The sequence below is a fragment of the Seriola aureovittata genome, chromosome 18, assembly GCF_021018895.1.
Source record: "Seriola aureovittata isolate HTS-2021-v1 ecotype China chromosome 18, ASM2101889v1, whole genome shotgun sequence".
NCBI classification, from domain to species: Eukaryota; Metazoa; Chordata; class Actinopteri; order Carangiformes; family Carangidae; genus Seriola; species Seriola aureovittata.
The window spans coordinates 5,362,672-5,379,920 of record NC_079381.1 but is presented as its reverse complement, the minus strand read 5'-3'; the positions used below and the strand labels follow the sequence as shown (position 1 = coordinate 5,379,920).

General features: G+C 40.7%; 1 protein-coding gene across 2 annotated transcripts in view; it reads right to left on the bottom strand.

Moving 5' to 3' along the window:
* Window positions 1-16,297, bottom strand: part of whrna (whirlin a) — a 151,877-nt gene extending 135,580 nt beyond the window's left edge. For both annotated transcript variants that reach the window (XM_056403847.1, XM_056403848.1), the window contains exons 1-2: window positions 16,240-16,297; window positions 8,188-10,019 (exon numbers count right to left, since the gene is read on the bottom strand). In XM_056403847.1, the coding sequence (XP_056259822.1) occupies window positions 8,188-8,931 (744 nt within the window). In that variant the 5' untranslated portion in view covers window positions 8,932-10,019; window positions 16,240-16,297. The remainder of the gene's footprint in view (window positions 1-8,187; window positions 10,020-16,239) is intronic.
* Window positions 16,298-17,249: the final 952 nt, after the last annotated feature.

Here is a 17,249-nt window from a genome sequence, read left to right as displayed (position 1 = left end):
AACCGTGAGTCCACACTTTGTTTAATCAAGAGTTTCTGGTTGGCTGATCCAACACTTCAATCCACTCTCCTCCATTATAGACAGCTGTTGGCCATATAGAAAAATCAGCATTTCAACAGCCCTGTTTTACAGTAGAGTACATTTTATTAAAGATATAGAGCTTGATTGTATTATGGCACCACCACTGCTCACTGCTCCCAAACAACAACAAACTAAAACTTCTCGATAATGTAAAAATCATCTCACTAGTGTAAAACATAATGAAGTAGTCACGAGCCACATTAAGAACACTGGGGCATCAGCCTTGTGCTGGAGTTGTCCAAACACTGGCTAAAAGACTCAAATGTTATATATTGGCATTTGTCCAGTAACCATACAGTTAACTATACAGTCATAATGTCATGCAAATTCAGCCTTTATGCCAGTTTAGATAGTGGTCCTGCTCTATGCATGTTGTATTCCGAGAAACACTCAATTAGGAAAAATAGAAAACCATTCAATTAAATGAAATAACATGGAAACTAATTACCAGATGAAGTAAATTAAAATTGCTGTCTTGAGATACAGCTAAACTGTGATTATGAAAGTGAACGAAGCTCAATTCAATTAATTATGACAGATGACTGAAATGCAAAAGTTCTTAAATTATACTGCCAAATTCCACTTCATACAAAAAACAGTAAATTGCATTATTGGCTGCTGTTTGTTGGTGGAGTCATTTTTCTTTTTTAAATGACTCTTTCAGAGAGAAATTATTGAGCCTTCATCATTTGCTGTTGTGGGATTTTTGCTCAAATCTCGTTAACATTGCCTGTTTTTTAAAAAAGCAAATATAATAATTAAACCCTGTGTAGCTAAAGCAACAAGTGCTGCGATTTAAAAAAAGGGTTACATAATCTCATAAATCATTTCAACATGAAACATCTGAGAACCAACCAAAGGTCCTTTTATTTCATCATGAATACACACTGTTTCTGCAGCTTTTACAGAAAACTTCAATGAAAAGTATTCACTACAAGACAGAGGTGATGTTTTATAATATCAATGCATGCTTCCACCAAATACAAGCTATACCTTTCATAAAAATCAGAGCACAATGAGCACTGTAGGCCTGTCCCAAATCCAATTCTTGGGGCTTCAAGGCTTCAGTGAGAATTACCTGTGAATATCAAAATTGAAAAAAGAAAATTCTAGCATGCAAAACGGCTAAGATATTAATTGTAGGTGATTTGCCAAATCTCGTGTTATATGCAAGTTTCCTTTTGCATATGTGGAGCTCAACGTCTTGGGGGTCATCTTCCTCAACTTTGCAAGTTGTAACTTAAGCCGGTCACATGGTCATGTGTCAGTGCTGGTAACGTTAGATGAGAGCTGTGATGCACCAAACTATCACTAAGATTAAATGTCTTTGGCTATTTGGTAATTTTGTGGTAATGCATATATACAGTTTAATAATAATTAAAGCAAGCAGCATTCAAATACTGATTTGAACATCAATTACCATCGCAACGGTCAAAGCTTTGAGGCATTAACGACAGCCCTAAAGCACACCATGATTTGTATACACATGAATAATTTGTATGAGTGCACACCAAAACAAGTCTTCTATGATATAAAATGCCATTTGAGACCCTGGAGAAGTAGTTATGTAAACCAATGGGCTTTCAGAGACTGTAATAAATGGAGCCATGGCAGAAAGAGGCCAAAAAAACAAGTTATAGGCTTTTTTAGTCTATTTAGTAAGTATTTTGTTTATCCAGGAAGCTTTGTTGAGCATGCATGTTTTTTTAGCAATGTCCTCCCTCATATTCAGCAACACACATTACAGCAGTGAAACTTACCTCTTGACAGCAAATCTGCAAATTTTTGCCACTTGATCAGTTAAGGACTAAATGTCTTGCTCAAGGGCATGTTAGCAGTAGCTGCTGAGGACTGGGAATAAGAAGAGAAGAGAAATGATTCACCTTTGCTGTGATTTCAGCACAGGTTAGACAACTCCACAGCACAAATGTTGTGCTGTGGAGTTGTCTAACCTTCAGGGTGCCTTTAGGCAACAATTAGCCCCATGTTTACAGAAATATGCACTCCAAACTTATTTGGAGAGTTTGTAGACAAATCTGCTGCTCAGTATCATTAGACACATACCAACAAACTTGTGTAAATACAAGCCCTGAGGCCAGGCCTAAAGACACTGTACCTCATTTATTCCAGGCTGTTCACTGCAGTGCTTAATCAGCTACGGCAACATAGGTTCAGAGTGTCTTTGCACCCCAAGACCCTCAGATGCTCAAGTGACGCATGAGTGGTAACTGCTGCTGCATTGGAGCTGACAAGTCAAAACCAATTTGCCATCATATACTTAAAAATGTAGAGACTTATGCTAAAGAAAAGTCAGAAGACCCCAACACCCTGTCCACCCAAAGTTTTTTTCCAGCACTTGTTTTTGGAAAAGGACATTTTGAAAATAAGAAACATTTTCAGACTCGAGCTGTTGGGAAAGTTTCCTTGAGATGCAAAAGAGAGAGAGTCCTCATCCTTGAAGTGAAACATGAAACACTTCCATTAAGGCAGAAAGTAAATCCTGTGCTGCCTGTTTATCAGTCCCATACTGTCAGGCTCTTATAGTGGTCAGAATGATTTTCTCTGACTGTTCGCATTGTTCAGCTCTTTTCCTCATCCTGACTTTCTATGAGAGCAGTAACTCTTGGCGGCTTGACAGATGATTCAGTCCCTCGTCCATCTCTGCAGTAAAGCCGTCAGAAGACACTTTCAGCTTGTTTCCACTATCAGGAAATAATTTTGTCTGTGGTAGCTAAACATGTTAAACAAGCAGTAATCAAATCTTGTGGGTTAGACTAACTGTAACGTTTCCTGGAACTTTTTTGTTAAGCACAAATAGAATGACGTTACAGGGTCGCAAAACTTTAGGTTGAACTTGGGATGGATTACTGGGCAAACTGATTCTGACAGCGAAGACGGCAGTTACCACAAGTAACGCCTCCTGTGTGGCTCTCCCGTCAAAAAATAAAACACACTCCATTACTGATATTTGTCCCACCCCAACAACCTGTTTCAAGAGGAATCACATCACATTAGGGAAGTAAACATGCTATTTAATGGTGTCCTTAAAGTCCAAATAATGTGCACTGGAGAGGTGTCAATTTTGCCCAGTGCATAATAATATGTAAAGTGGGCTAAGCAATTGCAGACTCTCCACAGCAAGCACTCTGGTGCAGGTCTGCATGTTGATAACATCAAGCAAGACGAACCTCTGTCACAGCGGAATCAGCTCCAAGCTATGAATCAATTAATACCGTCCTTAAGTTTAACGAGATTTCTATCTGCCTTCCGCCATCTAATCAACACACCGACCATTAGCAGTGTGCAGAGCTACTCTAGGCCTCTCAGCTCCCATTCCTCTGACTTGTGGCCAAGTCTTTGCATGTCAATGTGCCTGGCAGCAGCCCAGGTGTCGACCCAGAGAATTTAGACGAGCCGGTCTCTTTCTTTTTTTAAATCTCCTCACCCAATGGTTCCGTAGCAGGCCGGTCATTGCAGCAACTGTCACCAACTGACACCAAACTACAGTGTTTCTTTGAATTACTGTAGACAGCATTCAAAACTAATTAGGCAAAAATGAAGACAGGGAAACATGACCAACAAGGTCATGCTCAGCCATCTTGTCTTGTGTCTTCTCCTCTGTCTCCCTTTGGCGTTGGTCTTTGTGGCTCTACTCCACCATTCTGCCTTTGTTTCTCCCTCTCACACCCCCTCAGAGTTGAAACCAATCAGATTAAAAAGTCTGAGAGACAGGCAGCCTGTGGCTGATGGTGAGACAAGACTGCTTGTCTTGTTGATGTTGTGGCTCTGGCTCCAAGACAACACAATTTATGTCCCAATCCCTATCCTGTCACATCTCCTGACTGTCCAGCACATCACGGAGATGATGATAAAGAAAAGGTCTAAATGCTGACTGGGTAGCTAACCTTGGCAGTGACTCCGGGGACCAGGGCCAAGGCAGGCTCTTAGGAGGAGGAGAGTCAGACACACAAAGAAATACAGCTGTAAGCCCTTGACTCATCCCCTGGGCCAAATAACAACCTACTGCTTTCAGAGGCCATCCCTGAATTCATCAGGCAACACAGGTTTGCTAAAGTGGAGCGGATTAAGCCTAAGCAGAGGTATACAGCGGGGAAAAAACAGTGTGAATGAGTAATGTGCTGGAAACAAAATGTGTTTCAAAGACTTATTTAAAGCCAAGCTTCTTGTTTGTGTGGGATTAGTGATTTCTTATTTGTGTGTGAGGTAAACAAGTGACTTTCATATAACATTCTGGCTGAGCAATGAGCAGTATTGTAGCTGCTGACAGAATCAAAAATCACTCAACACTTGGGGTTGGGGTATACAGTGCAGACTTTTAAAACTGCGTTCATCCCGTTTTTTGGCTTCTTTGCTAAAAAAAAATGCTTGTTTACAAATCAAGCAGAGATGGATCAACATTATCATTCATTTGCAGTTTTGTTAAAGTCCACCTAGTGAATAAAGGTCCACTATTCACTCTTTTTAACTGTGTTTCAGCTCATAAGAAAAATATCTGGCTCTTTATCCGATAGATTTTCCACTTTCTTCCGTATTTAGTCGCCAACTTTTATTTGTCTGCTATTACAGTGGGGATATCAGACCTTTTTCAATAAAAACAGCTGCCTGGATCAATGCCGAGATCGAATCATATAGCATGCCATAAACCAAAACTGAGCTAAAAAAGGCGAAAAAGGTTTGTGTGAGTTGGGTGATAACTCTCTTTTGGTTTGTCACCACAAGCCCTTACATTACACAGAGTCATTTGATTGGATGTTAATATAAAAATACTGACAGGTGGAGCTCTGAAGTTGGATACTCTGGGAGCAGGTGAGGACACTGGATCAGATGTGATCGCTGTCACAACTGGATTCATCCAGAGTTGAACAGACAGCAGCTAATTCAGAGATGACATTTCATCTGTCAAATGTATCAGAAGCTTAAATTCAGTGGGATGTTTTCAGACTTGGATGGTAGCCTATAATGTGGCTATAAAAAAAAACAATAAAAATGTTATAATGTGTTAAGATGATGATGATAGTTACTATAATGAATAAACAGTGGCAATCCTCAACTCTGGACGGCCCCAGGCAAAGACACCCACTGAAAACACACATAAATGTGATGACTAGTGGCAGACTGGTCCCAATATGAGGGGACATCGGGGGACCCTTTTCCCCTTCCCCGTTTTGCCCCTCCCGACAGTGCGCCTCTGTGAATAAAATTATTGTTGAAATGAAATGACATTTATCTGTGTTTATTCAAAGTGTTGTGGTTTGTTGTATGTGGTCAGTTATTGCTTAAATCCAGTATTTAGGCTGTTCTAATGAGTAAGTGCTTTTATAATCAATCAACAGCTCAATAATCTGTCCACAACTCCAAAGAGTGAAAAAGGGGTTGTATAACATGATGGAAATTGAAAAGCTTTAAACTGCTTTTACACTATAGATAATGATGCTTTCATTTACATCACATACTCTGCATGTTCGAACACATCACTGAAGGCACACGATGCTCAGATTGACTGAAATATTCAAACCTAAGCTGCTATGGCATCAGGCAGAAATATCATATACGTATGTCATCTGATATCTGAAACAGAATATAAAAAACACTTGTGTAGGTCTGTATAAGACCAGACAGGTTTGGCTGCACAACAGAAGTTTGTAATGACAAACTATTTAGAAGGTCTGGCAGAGTTTAAAAGGTTAAAATGATTACGGTTCTAAAAACCTTTAATAAAATTTAGTCTAAACCTAGAAGGCATAAAAATAACTGAAGCATTAGGGACCACCAGGGAGTTATTTTATATAAACAAGGCTTCTCTTCTGTTGGCTAGGTGCTAATAACAGCACTAGGCCAAGTGGCAGTCATAGCAGTGTAACTCGTAGTCATAGATATAGACATACCATAGTCATTATGGACGGCTTAATGGACTAAAACAGCTGCAGATCAATCATGACAACAGCATTTGCTGACAGTAACAGTAGGAATAAAGATAATAAAGGAATACTGTATTACAGAGAGAGGCATCACACATGAGGAGAATATCTTTCAACCATCTTTTGGATTCACTTCTTCTTAGTCTCAGCTGGTTACATACAAAATGTAAGGAACTTAAGCAAACTCTCTAATCATTCCCTTACAGTAACAGGAATCAATAGCCTCTGCTCCAGAGATCAGGGATGACTTTAAATGTGAAGAAAATTGATTGGAAAAATATGGATGGTTAATTCCATCATTAGTATTCTATCCAACGCAGTTTGAGATCATGTTCAATATGAGGTGCAGGGACGTTCTGCTGCAGTCTCCTGAAAGAATTTAGTCTGAGGAGCGGATTTACAGAAACTATGAAGACAAAACTAGGATAATGACCGCTTTCATTTCCATTACATTACATTTACTCATTTGGCAGATGCTTTTATCCAAAGCAATTTACAAGTGAGGGACACACAACACTAAAGCTTCGCTTCATCACAAAAGTCCACAAAAAAGCTATGTATGAACACATTGGGGTTTTGAGTTTCCCTCATAGACGTATTAATGGGACGGACTAAGCTCCAAATTGTTTTACACCACAAAATAAAACAGCATATTACAATAAAACCATGAAAATGCATTCATCGGGCCAACTCAGGGCAAAGGAGAGGCACAGTTATCCAGAGGATAGGGGATGACAAAATATCAGGATCTTGACCTTGTAACGCCTGAAATTTTAGCTGAAAAAAAATCAGGTATAGCATGTTTTCATTTCTTGGCATTAGGTAAAAGCCTGTATGGGGAGTAGTTTGGATTTACTGAGGGTCAGGGGATTGCCTTATAGCTGAACCCTGCATAAAGTGAATTACAAAAGTCCACACGGGAAGAGATAAAAGCATGGATGACTTTTTCAAGATCAGAGAAGGTTAGACAGAACTTAATTCAAGCTAAAATCCATGGTTGTCAGAGGGAACAAGCTGCTGACCTTTCAACTACAGACAACAACTAGACTAGCAATTTGGTGATTATTTCTCATTGTCTAAGCAGTTTTGTGCCCTATCTTTTAACTGATCAATAAGTCTTCTCTCATAGTGTAAGCCATGGTTGCCTGGGTAGATAGAAACCTGAACCTTATAGTACAAGTCTCACTAAGATTAAAATCTGTTCAAAAGCTTACCACAACAGTAAATACAATATGGTATATGGACATACACCATAAGAGAGAATAAACCATGTAATATACAGTTATAAATGAACAGGTATGAATTAAAAAAAAAAAAAATGAAATTAAGTAAAAGCAATAAATAAGGGAGAGTATGGTTTCTTCACCAGATCCTTTACAACTGACTATGAATCTCTGTGACATGAGTGTGGATAAATAGGTGTGAATGAGTACACGGTAAAAACTGTCCCGGAAAGAGAAGAAACTGATGAATTTCCAGCACAATGCACAGCTCACAGGACTCGTAAAACCAAGGACCTTCAAAGGCTTCCTCTTAAATCAATTTTCACTGTACACAAATCAGACATACTCTTTTATCACCTCATTTGCTAATAGGCTTTCTTTACACTCGGCGGCATTGACAATAGTTCAAAGAGCTATATTAGTCCCAGTCTTTATTCTTACTTTATAGCGCCGGGGTAGTAGGGCCAACCTCCCCCTCTCTTTCCACACTTTCACACAAACACATACTGCTCTATGGTTACCAGCTGCTCTCAAGGTGTTTAGTTACCTGCATGTTTTCCTAGAAGTAGTAGAGTCAGTGCACAGTTTGCACAACAGCGCTGCTGCAACACGTTGCCCACTCATATAAGAAATAGCCATAGCTGATTCCAGCCAATAAAATTATTATCCCTGAACCAATCGAGTCTTGTTAGCTCCATGAGGTCAGTCTTAGACACCGAGGCCAAACACATAATTAATATGAGTCGGGATCTTATTATACACACGAGATGTGGGTTATGAGTACAAGGCCAGTGCAAATAGTCCCCATGACTCTGACATTCGTGCCAGTTCACTGAATTGCTGCCGGCTGCTAGATTTACAGCCTCTGTTAAAGGGATGAATGTGCAGGCTGTAATAGCTGTACAAGTGCAGGTTTGGTGTAGAGAGAAAAAAGGCAAACTTACCTTCACTGCTTCAGCATGAGTGACTTTGTCGAAGACTTTGTCGTTGACTTTCATGATCTGGTCACCGATCCGGAGTCCCTCTTTCTCTGCCAGGCTCCCCGGTTCCACCAGGGACACGTAGATGCCGACCCCGTGCTCCGACCCGCCGCGGATGCTGAAGCCCAGGCCCTCGTTGCTCTTGTGCCGCTTCATGGTCACCTGCCGCAGTTCTCCCGGCGGCTCGTGGATAAAGTTCCTCCCGAGCAGCGGCACCAGGGGAGCTGTCCCGTCGCTGCTGGTGCTGAAGCTGTCCGGCGAGCCACGCAACGCCACCTGAAACTCAGGCGGGTTGCTCGGCGAGAAATGCCCCGGGGGAGTCGGGCTGGCGCTGGGGAAGTCGCCCGGTGGAGTTTCAGCGTTGCCATTGCTTGCAACTAAATCCGATTTCAAGTAGAGGCCCTCCGAGGTGTACTGCTCGAAGAGAAGCTGGTCAGAGCGGGGGATGACCAGCCGCAGCATGGGCAGAAGTTGCCGCTTGCTGGGTGCGTTGAGGATGACGTTAAGGGTCTGCACCAGGTCGTACACGTTGCGTTTGGAGTGGTAGACGTTGAGACAGTGGATGAACTGCTCCCTCTCGAAGTCGTTGAGTAGGAGGTTGAGCGCGTTGTGCAGCTTTCTCACGTTGGCCGACAGCGTCCGCGCGCTGGAGGCCACCGAGTTGGCCGAGGAGCTGAGCGACATGCGCTCCAGGTCGGTGCTGCTCATCCTAGCTGTGTGACCGGGACAAGGCGCCACACTGATGCGGGTTAGAGAGCAGGCATTACGGGCTGGCGGCGCGGGTTCAGACCGGCGCTTGGCATCACTACCGCTGGAGGACGTGCACTCCGGTTATATCCATGCTGTCTGGCTCCGACAGATACTCCACTTATTACTCGCAATTTGCTGGATAGAGCTCAAAAAGCGGTAACTTCAACGGGCAATTAAGTCCAACTAATTCAATTTCACAGTTGACACAAATTAATTAGCACTTACCATAATTAAGATAGCCTATGAGTAGCCTAATTGGATTCTGCAAACTTCATGTGTGAAACGTTGCGTCAAAACTGGACATGCAACAGCCTCGCGGAAAAGTCGTCCTACTCCGTCAGAGAGCTTATGAGCCACGTCAGGATCTCAGCCTCCGTGTCATTAGCTGCGGTCTTATTTTCCAGGAGGTCAGGTGGCTGCCGAGCCGCTGCTTCTCTGGTGTCCGCCTCACCGTCAACAGTTCCGCTACAGGGCGGAATAAACAACCCCAGGACTGAAAACTACTTGTAGGCTACTTGGTCCGGTGATGCTCAGCCAATTCAACAAGCAAAACCAACTATTTCCTCGACGAAGAAAGAGAAAAAGAAAAAAGTTATTTTTATGCTCCTGCTCAGCGTCCCGAGGAGTTCACAATATCCCGCTCCGCTCACGGTTTTAGTTCCAAACGACGTCAAGTTCACAAAAAAATAAATATCCAGAAGTGTAACAGGACCCAAACGACATTTGCTCGCTGCCTGTGTTTTGTATTATCCGTCCGGTAGCGGTGTGGAGGTGACCTGCTGCTCGGTGTCTCCGCTTCTCAGACGTTACTACAGCGACTGAGCGAAGACTAGCGGCTCCTTCGCCTCAGACCGTCCTCTGTCAGGAAATGACGCAGCCGCGTGCATCCACTGCGTTGCTTAAGACCAACAACATGCGCTCGTGGCAATGGCACAACCTGGAGCAAACAGGACTTTAATTCGACGATATAGTGGTCGGGTTGTTTTACGTTTTCCATCTCTGTAGGCTATGTTAGACTATATCCCATAGGTATCCTACTGCATGTCCTGTGAAAGCAAAGAATTGCGGTTTCAAATGATTTGTTTTTATTGCTTGCACTATTTCAACATATAATTGAGCGACTAGCTTGTCTTAGACAGAACTCAACATTTAAAGTTTGTTTGTTGTATTTTTTCACTATTTACTTGACACAGTAGAAACTGGTGTTAATGACACTATTAACAGCTACAGTGAGCCAACATGTACAATGCAGCACCCTGACACTGAAGCAGCTAAATTTGACTCAGCCATCATTACTCTTATTATTTACACCTGTGCTTTTTCCAACAAACGACAACTGGTTAACAGTTTTAAAATTTACTTCGTAGGCTATGAATGAGCAGAACTTCTATCAAATACACATCCATTGAGAGAAATACAATAAGTTAAGCAAAAAAAAAAAGTGACTAATATGTATTACATTTATTTGACTTCATTCATTCATCAGCTACAGAAAAATGACAAAACTATGCATGATCACAACCTGCAGCGCATCAAATAAAACAGATCATTGTCTTTGGAGCAAATTTCAAAGGTCAACTATTTGTGTTCTTTAAGAAGGCAGATACATTTGTCATAATAATATTTTAAGGCACTTCTGTTTAACAGTCAAACAGATCTAAAGTAAAAAGAAAAAAAACACTTTCTCAATTAGATATAATAATTTACAAGGCATCTGACTTTAGATCAGAGGTTGTGTTGGTGGCTAATTACCAGTTGACCACAGAGTGGCACCACTGAGTGCTATGATGTTATATTCCAAAATAACTTTATCATAATAATGGTGAATGAGAACATCCTCGGGCACCAGAACAACTTTTCAAATTATCCATGGGCTTCAAATTCATCTGATGCTAAAAGAAAATCTAATTTTAATGTTTATGTGGAATAAAAAGCAAACAACTGTCCTTGATTTACGTTTTTGTGTTAAACTATTGTGTTGATGTTTTTCTTAAATCCCACAATCTAAAAATGTATTATTGCACTATCATACCATGTCAGTTTAGTACATTTGTCCTTAATATTTTTTTCTTTTCTCTTTTTCAAACGTAGGTTTTCACCTGCAGGCCTCCTGCTGCAATCTGTAGCCAAAAGGAGCAAAGTGGGGTTGAACTCAGTTGACCGAGTGATCATTCGCAGGTGTAGAATGGTGACGATGTCAGCTGCAAATGAAGCCCTGCACTCTGAGGCCGCTGTGTTGACAAATGGCACTGTGTGGTTTTGGCAGAGTTTCAGAGCTGAGCTTTCCTTAAAATCTGCAGCCGCTTGGAGCCAAATATTCCCTCAGCTTTAACTGAAGCGTTTGAGAGGCTGACCAGGGCAAACTGAGGACAACCTGCTCTCAGAAAAGAAACCAGTGCTATTTTCATTTAAAATTGTGACCAAGTGTGATAAAATTACTGATGTCAAAGTAATTAGTGTGGCTGAAAACAGACCAGTGGACTTTGAAAATGAAAACAAACTTGGAAAATGAAAATTGTCTTTGGAAATGAATCAATGAGATGGAGAATGCACAAAAAACACGCAGAGGAGCAAATGAGGTTAAAGCCGAGCTGGCTGAATTCGCAGATGAAGTCAGCACTGTGCCTGCTGAAAGTGACACAGCAGAACTGTCAGCAGAGCGGCTGAGATAAAAGCAAGAGCATTTGATAGCTCATGCATGGTTTCAGAGGAGAAGGTACATCAGTTAATGGTTCTTTTATTTTCAATCTTCCTCTTCTAAACAAGCATCCCAAGCTCTATGGCTTGTCCATGACATTAATGGTTCATTTCCGTTTATGAATGAAATGGTGTAATGATCAAGGCTACAACTACCAATTATCATCATTATTGATTAATCTGTTTTTTTCTTTCAGATTAATGGAGCCATCATTTAGTCAGTAAACTGTCATTAAAAGTAGAAACATGCTCAGTCCAAGGTGATGTCTTCAAATTGCTTGTTTTGTCCAAATAAATTCAATTCAAATCCCAAAGAAATTCAATTTACAATGATAGAAAACAGAGAACAGAAGCAAATCCTCATGAGAAGCTGGAACCTCCTTAATCAGACTTAAAAGTCCCATAGTGTATAAAAGTAGATTTCCCATTCCTTTTTTGATAATAAAGCAGGTCTAGGTTCTATAGTAATACTGTGAAAGTATCAAAGTGCTCAGTCCGAAGAGAAATGCACACAGCCTGTATTCAGAAACTGAGCCTTAAAACCAGCCATCAGGAATTCTGTAACATTGTGATGTCACAACAAAGCAGTCACCCCTGTCAGCTACGCCCCAAGCCCCACCCACCTGGATCCACCATCCAGCCTTTCAGGATTTGGTTTCTCTGAGTGTTTACCTGAAATCTGGTATATTTTTATTCAATCACTCAGAAAACAGTCAGCCAATCAGAAGGGAGGTTCAGAGCCTCTTCTGATTGGCTCACAGACCTGTTGTTACTAGAGAGAACCCTGAGAGGGGAGATGTAAAACTACACTGATATGGATTTTGGTTCTTAAAACCACAAATATATGTTCTCATGGATATCAAAAAACAGAATGACAATGCCTCCATGCATAAAGCTGAGTTCATAATGGTTTCCCAGGTTAACAGTGAACAACTTGACCGACCTGCACAGTGCCCTGACCTCAACCCCACCCATCACCTCTATCCCCTTCCGAGAAGAGCAGTTGCTGTTGGAGCTATTTTTTATAAACGCGGTAAACGCCTTGTCTAATACCACAAAACAGAACAAATCTTAACAAGCTCTGTGTGTATGACAGGAGCTGGCTGGAAGCCTGCGGGGTCAGCTAGGCTTAAATTACCAGCACAGCTGAAAAGTGTCTCTGGCCAATAATCCTGACAAGTTGAAGTGACACGCTGCAGTCTATGACAAGTGAAATGTTTTGAATTATAATTTACAGGGTGACAAACAATAACAAGGTAAATATGAATCTGGTTTTCACAGTGCAATTATACTGACAGTTAACTCTTGGAAAGCAATCATTTCAGGGTACAAGACAAAAATCCCATCAGCTGGTCTGTTCAGTTTTGCTCTTATTTAGTTCTAATGATTCTTTTTAAGACTGCCGTTAATGGCACAATAGAGAGGCGCATCATCAATATAGGAAAACCATGCAAATGCTTGGGGCCCCCAAGGGGAAATGGGTGCCTTTAATGGGTGCCCAGAGTCTAGGATCGCCACTGACTACACAAATGGAGTTTAGAGAGGTCAACAAATCGCAAGATACTTGTATTTACTGTGCATAGACATTGTATCATGATGGTGCTGATGATTATCTGCTCTATACAGCCTTGTGTGCATGGAAAGGTGGAGATGCAATAGATGAATGAAAGAAAAGCGTGTCAGATATCTGATGAGCAGTACAGAGATAACACTGAGGGACTGTGCGCTGCTCTGCTACCGGTGAATGAAACAAGGTGAAACTGAAAACGTTTGACAGCATCTTTTTGTCTGTGTGGCTGAGCAGGAGGTCAAACAGATACTGTGTACAAGCGTGTGCACGTGTGTATTTGAGTGTGTGTTTTGAAGTTGATTGATCGCAGTAATTAGTGGAGTTCACCAGTGGGAAACACTGAAAAGCCAAACAGCATTATACTGGACACACACTGCAAAACAAGCAGAGCAGTGGAGAAGAGACAGATAAAGAAAAATTCAGCGTGTGAGACAGAAAGTGAACGACAGAGAGAGCAGGAGAAAGAGAGGGGATGAACATGCAGAGTTCTTCAAGAACACCCGCTGAGCTAATGATTTTGGTTATTATCACAGTTTTCAATTTGAACTGCAGAAGCTCTTAGCTGAATGCCCTGCAAAGCATTCCCAGGGACGTAGAAAGACGGATTTTCTCATAGTGGCAGAACAATTAATGTGTTAATGAAGAGATGGCCGCGCTGAGCTGAACCGCTGCATTACCATCACAGCTCCGTGTGTAACTGTGTGTAACTGTGTCTAACTGTGTGTGTGTGTGTGTGTGTGTGTGTGTGTTTGTGTGAGACAGACAGAAATGCAGCTGCACTTTAAGCTCAAAGCTACTCCCTTTAGCTGATCAGTGTGACCAGAGCATTTTGCCTCTGGAAAAGATTCTCCAAAATAAAATAGGCTACCTACTCACAAGGAAATTACCGCATTTCATGGTTAACTGTAATCATTTTGAAGGCTTAACAAGGCTTGAATACTTCACCTAATAGGCTTAACAGCTCATGACCAAAAGCTCAACAGAGTCATCAGTTTTCATCAAGTGGAACATAAATAAGCTCTAAACAGGTGGGCATTAGAAAACAAAAGCCAATTACATTTAAAACTGCTCCATCTTTCCATATCAACAATGAGTCCAATGACTATAAGAAATGTGAAAGGGCTCACAGAGACAAACTCGGGCACTTTAACATCTTGCAACTCATTCTTCTGGTTTTAGGGGCCACAACGTTACTGTTTTGGTTCAGGCAGCTGAGTTCTGATAAATCCACTGCCCACCACCAAAAACACAGAGACTAGCTGGTGAACAAAGCGGCGGCCAAAATAGAGCTAAAAGCGAACAATATGAATTTGCATTTCAATCAACATTCCCATTACTGATGTAACAGTAGTTTACAGGTGGTAGTAGGGTGGATTGAAAAATGTAATTAGCATACAGACTCCAGATTTCATTATGTGCCATGTACTTCTGAAATCAAACCGTCACCCTCTGAACCTCATTCTATAAGGTTTAGACATGAGAAACACCCTGGAATTATAATTCATAATAATAATTTATAATTTATTCTATAAAACGCTGGCACTCAGCATGGAGAAAAAAGTGTCCACAGCAGGACAAGCACAGTAAACAGCTTGGATACAAACTGGATAAACATGAAACCAGAGTATAAGCTACATGTGGCCCTCACCTGTAAGTGTGAGACAGGAGGTGAGGAGACAACAGCAGGACAGACTGCAGGGAAGAGGAACTGAGTGTCTGAAAACATTAACAATTACAGACTGCAGTTGTACATTAATGAGCCATGTGACACTGAACTTTTCCCACTGATTAACTTTAAAATACAATAAATGGTTATTCATCTTAGAGGAAGAGAGCTTCATTTAGTTTTACTGTATGTATTCGAGTCATTGCTCCAGAGTGTGACATTTAACTGATAATGTGAGTAAAATTCCTGTCTGTTTGCATGAAAGGAGGCATAATTTAATGTTTTATATTGAAAAAGTGTTACAATGACTACTCTAAAAGCACAGATGATTCAATTGAAGTTTTTAACTTAAATAATGGAGGTACCTAAAACAGCTCCTTCCAACCATTTCCATAGCATTTCCAGCCATAGCAGGTTTAATGTTTACCAGGTTCACTATCTTAGTTTAACACGTTAGCATGTTAACATTTGCTAATTTGCACAAAATGCAACGACAATACCATTAGTTCTGCAGGTATTTGGTCATAAAGAAACAAATTGGACAAATTCAAAATGATGGAGAAACAGTTAGGAATAATCAAAAGAGTGATGGAGCGATGTTTTCCCAGTGAGAGTGTTTACTCAAATGGATAATCAAATATGAACATAATTTAAACACATCTGCACAAAAGCGTTGGTTTCAGTAGAACATACCCTCATTTACGTTACAACAGCATAGGGTATTTCTCCAGACATAATTTTTCATTTTCTCTATTGGTAAACAACATGTAGCTACAGCTCACAGCAACTCTCACAAAACGTAGTAAATAAACAATATGTAAACAACTGTGTAAGTTAGTAATAGTTTGCAAAAACGCAAGTATTAAACACAACGGTCTGTAAAGATGGACAGGTGAGTTGATTCTTCTTCGAGTTCAGTGTGATGACATTTAACATCCCAGACAACTTCTGTAGTCTCATTTAACCACTTGTTAGCAACTGGTCTTTTTTAGATGTAAAAGCTTAAAGATATCACGACTGGCATATTTAATTGTGTACTTTATGTCGCAGGTTAAAAAAAATGAAACTGTCTTGAGTCTGTGTTAACCACAGACCTTATTTCAGCCATTTACCCAAAACCCCATTCAAAGAACCTATAGACTGTGGGACTTGGGAACCGGAAGTCCTTAAATGCCCACTAATTTCCGGATTTTAGGACTCATTGCTGAGCCACTCTATTCCGCGAAACTTCACTGTAATTCAATCAAAACATTACATGCGCATTCTCTCGACATTTGTACTCATAACAAAATTATGACAACCACTTTAGCAGTACACAATAACGATAACATACCTGAGAAACGGGGAGAAATCGTCACGAGAGGGATGGGGTGCTGTTTCCTCATTCTTAGCGTTTACTCCACATTCCCTTGATATGTGGGTGGGGAGACTAAAGCAATCAATCTCAGACTAGCAATTTAAGACCATTTTATAGATCAAGGATAATACTATTTATTATTATCTTTTAACAACAAGAAATTAAATAAAGACTTTTTTTGCATTTTAACCCTTGTCAACACAATATGTATCTCTTCTGTTATTTAACAATTTTTAAACTCATGATATGAATTGTTTCTCATGATTTACACATCTATCACAGAAAATCAGAATATCAATTATTACAGACATGAATTCACTGCCATGTTAAACTTGTAACATACCATTAGTGATTACTCTTTTAACTTGTCACAATGGCACTGCAGGAAAACCCAGGGGATTAAATGCAAATGCAACTTGCAATGTTGACATGTGTTGGTGCTAGTTATTTTGGTACTTTGGTTTTCTGAATACTGATACCTTTTCAAATGGTTTTTTGTATTTCCTGTCTTTGGCAGTTCCATCAGTGCTGTGCGACCTGTCTTTGTCTCAATTTTCTTGTCTTGTGCAGACATTTGACTTTCCTCATGGTCGCTCATTTTCACGTTTCCAACAGTGTGCCTGTTTTTGTCCTTGTCCTTGTTGACCCTAAACATGTTAGGTGAGTAAGCCCAACAGGGTGATTGCACAGAGGGTTGACCCAAATGCGGAACAGACATTTATCTTAAGTTACTCACCAGTCTGTCATCATTATTGTAGGAATTTTTTTTCGTGATATTATCAAGATGCTTTTATCGCCCCGCCCTACAGACAACTAAATTATTTAAATCGGGAGAGACCAATAAGAGGAACAAAGGACTGTGAGAAATGAAAGTGAAATGGAATGGAATTTATTGTGAACAGGAGGAACAGGCTTCGGCATTTAGACCTTGGCGGAAAGTGGATCCCCATGGAAAGTGATACAGTGTTTCCAACCTCTTAAATTCG